This window comes from Opisthorchis viverrini (genome assembly GCF_000715545.1).
Source record: "Opisthorchis viverrini unplaced genomic scaffold opera_v5_145, whole genome shotgun sequence".
NCBI lineage: Eukaryota > Metazoa > Platyhelminthes > Trematoda > Opisthorchiida > Opisthorchiidae > Opisthorchis > Opisthorchis viverrini.
Window position 1 is genome coordinate 1,145,730 of NW_008751802.1, and position 8,724 is coordinate 1,154,453.

Genomic DNA, 8,724 nt, shown 5'->3' on the forward strand with positions numbered 1-8,724 from the left:
AGGACACACCGGACCCTACCGTTTTTCAACGCACCTGTTGATCCGTCAGCGACAACCCGAACTGCTATCCTTATTTGGTTGCCAGACAAAGATGCCTACTCCCAGTTTTGATTGTGAGTTAAGGTCGATACTTGACGATCCTGTTTTGGCTACAAATTGACAATTTCCACAATGTTGTCTTTCTAGGGAGACATCTTGATTTAACTTGCAGTAGTCGTCTGCTGGGAAGATCTCAGGGTTAATTAATTATCCATGATCATCATTACTGACAGTAACACCATCCTAGAGCGTGCGTCAGTGTCGTGAAGTCATGTCAATTTTTCAAAGAACAAATAAATACGTTCTTGTAGGGAGTTAGAAGAGACGGGCGTGAAGGGGTTTGTTGTTAGGCTACCAAAAACGTCCTGCGTAGCCACAACTCTAAGCACTCAACGTGGATAGAAAATGGCAACAGGAACGTAGTGGACATCATTTCACGTGGTTTCCCCGTCACCAGTTTTCTATCTACCTAATACCCATTAATTCTGAGTTCGCTAATTACAACGGGTAGAATCTTTATTTCTTAACTAATTCACATGTCGTCGTATGTGGTGAGTAAGACTACGTATTCGCGATAAACAATTTTTCCTTTTGACGTATCAGTAGCTGCCGCGAGCATTTCCTCCAGTTCGTCCGAGCTGAATTGTTCACCTTTAAAAAGAAAGAAAATTGAAATGTCGATTTGATTATTCATACCTTCGTTCGCCATAATAGATTCCAGTGCTGCAGCAGTCATGTATCCTTTCTTTTCCGGGTCTAAAATAGCAAATGCCTTCATTAATTCCTCTTCTGAAGCTCCAGCAAACCTGAAAGGTTTATATGCTGCTTCGACGCAAAACATACTTACTTCTCCTGTTCTATCGCTTCCATCATATGTGGGAGAAACCTTTCGAAGTTTATATAACCATTCGGCGGATCGTTCTCTAGCTGTTAATGTATGATATTTTTCATGGATACCGTCCACGTTACCTCTCGAACCATTTGTAGGACTTCTGCCTCCGAAGGTACTCCACCGATGGCTCGGACGACTGTTCCCAGTTCACGAAAGTCGATCGTTTTGTTACGTTCATGGTCGAACAGATCAAAGGCCTCCGTGATTTTGTTTTCCATGTCATTATCTGCCAATACAATGTACGAGACATTTATAGATGTTTTCCCTGGTTGGAAAGAATGTTAAAATCTCTGAAACAGAAATGGGTTGATAATGCAGTTATGTAGCAATGCTGTGTCATGTGGTCTTTCGGTCCACTAACTAACTGTATATGGTATTACTCATAATTCTTCGACAGCCTCGTGCCGGTCTCGACCTCTTGGGATACAGCGGGCGGGTGTAGCCTCAGAAAATTTTGTCAGTCTTGTTTTCTACTGGAACACGGAATTAGAGTATATGGAGTCAAAGACTCATCTGCAGATTAAGATGGCACTAATGTGAGATACGAGCGGATCCTTTGTTGATGGTAGTTTCCAACCGAACATGCTTAGCAAGGGTTGCCTCATGTTTCAGTAGAGCCGATATTCCTCATATTAAAATATTTTTTCCTAATACGATACCAATGAATCATGAAGCAACCCTTGTGCATGTTCTGTTGATGAACGGGAGATTCGTTTGAGTCTCAGGTGGACGCCATTTTACCCAGCTGAATTCCATCTTAATTTATCATCTATACGTTACATATGTTGTGAAAATAGGTTTCGTCGAACATTATTCAAGGCATACAAAACGTGCACGAAGCCACTGTCAGTGTGTTGCTAGTTTTTCTGTTTTTGCCAAAGATGAAAACTCATTTTAATGCCCGTTTGGTCATTTGTGATTAGGTTCAGACCATAATAGGAACAGCCTTATCTGAGTTATTTGACTTTAACTGCTTTGCTATTAGGCCTTTCCGCGTCTGAGGATGCTTCATTCCTTTGAGATGTTATACCAGAGTACTCGTGACGGGGTAAACGGTAGGATAACTTTCTGTATAACAGGCATCAGTACGTACCAATGCCCAACCCAAATGTAAAGTGATACACCGTTTTAATCGACCGCTTGATTAGCAAATCATCGTGAATGCTTATTTTATCGAATAACGGCCAGTTCAACACTTCCACAATAACGGTTCAGGTGTACTGAATCCTTTCGAGTCAACTCTACCTGTGGAGTCCGGATGAAGCCACAGAGTGGACACGGATTCCTTTCGCGAGAGACGCATTGTCTCCCACTTTCTTCAAATGATACTTGCGAATCGAGATACCCATCTGAACTGGATTTTTTTCTCATCAACTAATCAGTTCACCGAGGTCTCCCGGCTTCTTTCTCCCGTTGTGCCATCTTAAATAGGGTCGATGTGCCCGAGCGGTCGTTGGTCAATAAGGTTTTACTTTTCATTCAATGCATCTAACCAGGCAAATGCTTCGTCACTCATTATCGTCGCTATCGAACAGCCAAGATTCCTAACAACATACAGTATCGAACTTTTGAATATGCCTCTGCAGGCGTTGCTACTCCAATTCATGATGTTTGTGGAACAGGAGTTTATTCTTTCGTGGGAGTGAGCACCGCCTCGCCATGGGGCAAGCGATACTTTGCAGGTGTATATTTTGAGTGTCCACTGTGAAAATCGACTAGCATGTTTCACAAACTTTCCATACTTAATGTCAGCAGTGGCCTGACAATTTCCATAAACTTATTTTTATCGGATGGACCCTGCTGGTCTTAGGTCCCTAAACTAGTGTTTAGCCATCCGTTGCGCGTGCTATTTATTTAACAATAAAACACTCCGAATGTACATCTTAGCACTCGGCGTAGCTATCGAATTGTAAGCACCGACGACCATTTTACCTTCAGAAAAGATACTGAGTCTCTTTTATGTTGCTTTATTGGCAACTTTTCTAATGGTTTTGCGTGAAAATTTCTGGATAAAAGTCAACAGAAGGTATCTTTACATTTTTGGTTTCATGTTTTCCTACCTCAGTTCGCTCACTTGGTCAGATATACAATATTACGGCTTCGTCAGTCCTCCATCTTCCATTGGATATTTTTGGTGGAAATGTCCGGGTTGTGCTAGTTAGTCGTACGCCACAGTACGCTTTACTGACACTATTCGGAGATCATTAGGCGACAGTACGCCTTAGTTGTTCAATGTGCATAACCTGACTGTAATGTGTTTTCATTTAATGCCCAGTGAGGAATTCTCGGACATTCCTATTGACAACGCACATTGCATGGTGGTATTATATTCATCGTTCCCATGCTCCAGCGTAGAAGCTTCTTGAGTGAGGAAAATCTCTATATAATAATAAGCTGCGTCTAGGGCGTATGATGTTTCAGTTGACGTCAGCCCGAATAGATGCCGTAAAAATTATGGTAGAACGCACATCGCATCGAAATCCGCGGAAATTTAATATTACAATGTGCTTTGCACTTGCTTTTCGTGTTTATAGTTATCCCATTTTCATAAAAAATGTGTTTTGCGTTTACGTATCACTTTATGGAGGGATACAGCGCTCCGGACTTCTCCGACAAAGGCTATATTCAGGTACGGTGGGTTCAGGTAACGCAGAGGTGCGCGGCATCTTGAGCGGGAATGTAAACGGCAAATAAGTTTACTTACTTCTTATTTCCAAAAGGCAATGTGTCGGCTTGCTTGCTAAGTGGATTGTCACTGTCCATCAGAACTCACTGGAAGGTTGTGTAGGGTGTTTGCATCACCTAACACTCAGAATTGATATCTAGGCAGAACTTTGGAAAGTTACACCTAGTTTGTGCGCAGTTTATCGTTTTGTATTTACTAACGTCACAGACAATAACAGACCAGCTATAAATGCTTGTGATTCACTGTTGTGTTTACATAGATAATGAAACATTGCTGCGAAATAGTGGCCAATTTAACTTATCCAACACCAAATTCAGTCTTTTATTTAATCAATCTATATTTTTTGACCGCAAATTCTTATTGATATTAAGCGAATCATTAAAACCTCCATAAACCGGAATTGGTCAAACTAATTAGTACTCATGTAATTAATCGTCTAGCGAAAAATATGGTCAATCCAGAGCAATATATAACCTCGCGCTTTTCCACTCAATTTACCAAGAGAGCCCACTTACTGCACCTTGACCAAAATAATTGTTCAGCTATGACATCCTTTCGGTGTCTAGCTGCCGTGATACCAGAAGGAAGCATGATGGTTGAATTTTCTACCAGGACGATGAAGCCTAGATAGGAGCAGTGGGGCTGCCGAGGTTCGGTTCCCCCCACGGACATTCAACTCAGTAAGTTCGCATCTTGACCACTGAGCCTTCTAGAGCTCGATGTACAAAATATTCAGTAAAACTCTGTAACCTCACCGACTCTTCGGGAAGACGCTATGGCGTAAAACAAGTAGCCTGGTGACCAAGTCAGGTGACCGAAAAGCTATTATACAACCGTAAAGAAAGTGACATTTGCTTTTAGACCAGGTTCCAAAAGCAACCTAAAACGGATTACACAGTTAGTTAACCGGGATTCAGCAACGTGCAATGAGAACTGCCTTTTTCGAGCACAGTTTGTACGTTACTGACCGACCACGTAATTTTTGAATCCCTCACTAAAAGTTTGCTATGATCTTCCAGAGCCTCGCTTCACTTGTCTTGCAACTGATCCCGTGTTATGAGGGGAGGTAGAATAGACTAGCCGTTACCATAAAAACCCAGGTTTTCGGCTTGTGGTAATCGAATCAGCGAGCAGTCTTGGGGTATATCACAAAAAAATGATGTCATCTCACTGATGCAGGCTAACAGTGATCTGCTTGTCTAAACAAGGCAGTTTTAGAGTGCAACGGTGGCAGTACCAAAAGCTGATTAAACTTTCTATGGGATTTCAGGAAAACCTTCCATATCTTGCATCCTATGTTACTAAGCGTCTCCTTTGCGGTTAAATCGAGCCTGAGGTATATTAAGGAAGATCTTCACTCCTAATGAGTCAAATATGGGCAACGAGCCTCTGGAGAAAGCAACCTTGAAATCATTTGTTCCTATCCAGCACAAGCGCTCACACCGTGTGACTTGGAGGCCATCAACTGCAAACCAGCCTTGGGCCCATTTAGACAGTGTCGTAATCATACACCGTTTCAAATTTTTTGTTCATTTTTTAGTGCACCACTGAACTTCACGCATATGTATACATATGTATTCGATTCTCCTCTGCAAAACGTCGGTTGAAGCAAAGGGATTCAGTTCACTACATGCAGAGTGTCTCCGCACCGTGTGATTGGAGGCCATCAACTGCAAACCAGCCTTGGGCCCATTTAGACAGTGTCGTAATCATACACCGTTTCAAATTTTTTGTTCATTTTTTAGTGCACCACTGAACTTCACGCATATGTATACATATGTATTCGATTCTCCTCTGCAAAACGTCGGTTGAAGCAAAGGGATTCAGTTCACTACATGCAGAGTGTCTCCGTAGCTCAACAATATCCAGTTGACTTGACTGCGAGGCTCTGAGGGGAACAATGACAATTTGGACGGCAACTGTAGAAATATGAAAGAGGCCATGGTCACAGCTTCTGCTCGGGGAAACTTGCGTACCCCAGTGAACATTAGTTCAACAAATATGAATGGTGCCACAAAGACCACACCAAAAACAAACGACTATGATGGCGATCACATGCTCCTAAAACATAAAATAATGAAGAGCCTACGAATGAAGAGAGCGCTGCTGGATCACAAGAGCCCGAAGATGAGGAAGGCTTTTGATTTTGAGAACAATCGCACCCTGCTTCAGATAATCTGAGGGCGGGTATTAGTGAAAATATCTCGGAAACAATGGGACCTCAGTCCATTCACAGAAACCTCGTCAGGAACGATGCGTTGAACAGTGTGAAGAGTAGTTCACTTGGACTCTATAAACTCACCCTATTTTAGGGTTAATTGAACCAGAGTGAGAATTCGAAATCAATCCGTCAATGAGAACGGAAGTCCGCCATGCAATCTCATTGCTTCAACGCAACAAACCTGGACAAGACGGCTTGCACCATGCACTCTTGGAAGAAGGCTGTCAATCAGGTGGCTAACCTAACGATCCTCTGAAATGAGGAGAAAAAATCCAAACGGACTAGAGTGCCTGGAGAGTGATCTCCATACAAATAATTGGCACAAGGACCTGATCTGAAAACCAACAGGGCATCAGTCTAGTGATGGAAGTTTCCAAGGTGTGGCATAATTTTACGCAGGCTGATTAGTCAGCGGAAGAATCAGATTCGCGAGGATCCAACTGGGCTTCGCCATGGCCGGGTTGCACTGATCATATCTTCAGCCACAGACAAGCGTTAGAACTGTATCACTCTCTCAGCCGATCAACAGCAGCCCTATTTGTCTATCTCAAACATGGTTTTAAATCCGTTAACCTTCAGAAACTGTGACGGCGTCTGGTGATCAAGGATGTCCCTCATTGATTCTTGCCTCTTATAAGAGCTTTATATGTCTCCTCTCGTCAACGTGTATATGTCTAAGGCAAATCATCACCAGAAGTCAAAATAACCCAGTGGTTAGGACGCGAAATTTCGGGCTGAAAGATCCGTCGTTCGAACCCAACCTTCCATTTCGACTGATCCTGTGGAGCACACATGGTTGTGTTATCAGGAACATGCTCCACATGGTCCATTTGAACGTAAACAGTGATGCATCAATACTGGAACACTGCTGATGATGGTGTTCCCTAAAACCAGCTAGACAACTTGTTTTTTAGAGTTTGCTTAGAGCTTTACAGACAAGTTTCAGGTTACTGAGTTGTTTCATACAACGTCCGCTTAGGCCATCGGTCCGCCTAAAATTTTGGGATGTTCCCAAAATTACCTAATAATTACTAAGGAATCAAGCTATCTTCCACTAAATTTGCTAAGCTACATCATCTGTGCCTGAATAATTCAGGCCAATGAACCCACCATTTCCGCACGTTTATCATCATCATCAAAGACAGCAACATCAATTTTGGCACCGATGCTTCACCGGCGTACAACCATGAGGTTCGGCTAGAATTATATTAAAAGCCCTAGAGTGAAAAGACAAGGAAAAGAGTGAGTGAGCGATGGGACCTAGTGCTGGCTGGAGTGCCTACACCTCCAACCGATCAATCAGACAACCTGGAAAGAAAATGACAGCACGAACGCCACTGACATCGATTAGCCGCCATTTCTTGCAACGTCTCTATCCAAAAACAAATGGGGTCGCTGGGACCTCATCCTGGAAGGCGTACAATACCCAAACTCTTCGTGATATCTTTCACGCCTTTCTGCAAAGTCGTGTGCTGTCAGCCTCGCGGTTTGCGCCATCCTAAAAGAGACGCGGAGAGCAACACCTGTCTCGGTAGACGGTGTTTTAGCATGCGCAGCAAATGACCGAGCCATCGTGGTCGATGATGCAGGACATTTTCCCGGATTGAAGTGCCTGCAGCACAACCAAATATCAGTTTTCTAATCATCTCGTTATTAGCACGCTGACGCCATCCATAACCATCCACGCTTCTGAGGCATCGGTGGTCGAAAACATCAGGACACCTCACACCATCTGTCCGCAGAGGCCATGTCTCGCACCTAGACAACAACACAGCCCTTACTATAGCCTGGTACACATGACCCTTAAGGTTCAGTGAGATGGTTTTCTGACGCCACGAGTGGCGCAAATTAGCAAACGTGATTCCAGCCTTTGAGATGTTTGCACTGACCTCACCAGATACATTTCCGTCCGAGGTATGTAAAGTTCTCCACAATCTCCAGTAATTCTCCTTGAGTTGTAAAGGATATGTTCGCAGATGGCACGTTCCGAAGCATGACTTTGCACGTTAGGTATGCTGATTCTTTTTTTCTGTCCGTATAACTATTTTTAGACGATATTCTTACCCTAATGATCTCAGTAGATATTAATCTCCGGGGGCTACACTCCGTGGGCCCAACTTTCTCCAGAGAAAGAGAAGATACTTCCAATGCGTCATCAGGCCGCTTGATCCTGTGATCCATGACGAGCCAAGTGCATTGGTTTACATCCCACAGTGAAGCCACTGGCATTTTTACAGTAGAATATATTTCCTAATACCTGGTGTCTAACAGAATTTAGGTGAAAAGGAGCGTATTGTGAATCTCGACAGCGGGAACCCCTTGAAGTTGCTGGTATTTGAATTATACAGGATACTTGACCTGCTAACTTGACAGCTAACTGTTTGCGATCACAAGGCAGACCGCAAATCATAAAATAATTTATTTATGTGGTGTTGTTCGCTTGTTCCTCAGCATTCTCTTTGGCGTGAACACCGTTTAATCTCCGAGACCCACCAAATAAATGCGTATCGATTTTTCATACGGATGATAACGGCGCAACGTTCCACTTCTATCAGACATCTGCAAAGAGGATGGTTGTAATTCATATCACATGCGTAAAGTTCCGAAAAATTCTTTCGGGTTTTTCTTTGAGGCGAAAGCAACGTTTTAAAAGCGGTTTTGTCTGACCAACAGAAGTTGAGTTGGGTGCACCTTGAAATACCAAAATATTTATCTGCGTTTTTCTGTTCAGAATTTTTTTGAACCCGGTGGCCGATAATCATGTGAGCTCATTTGCAACTAAGCCCGTTCAGAAGATTACTGCCCACACAAAGACGATATATATATATATATATATATATATATATATATAATCTCAACTCAGCTTCGGGTATCTTCTCTCATGTC

General features: G+C 42.9%; 1 protein-coding gene across 1 annotated transcript in view; it reads right to left on the reverse strand.

The window, feature by feature from the left end:
• Nucleotides 1-571: 571 nt before the first annotated feature.
• The window catches only part of T265_14130 (hypothetical protein), a gene marked incomplete at both ends in the record, with an annotated part of 18,105 nt that continues 9,952 nt past the window's right edge, over nt 572-8,724 (reverse strand). The window contains 4 exons of the mRNA XM_009172148.1: nt 572-690; nt 736-845; nt 887-966; nt 1,009-1,157. Coding sequence (XP_009170412.1) covers nt 572-690; nt 736-845; nt 887-966; nt 1,009-1,157 — 458 coding nt within the window. The remainder of the gene's footprint in view (nt 691-735; nt 846-886; nt 967-1,008; nt 1,158-8,724) is intronic.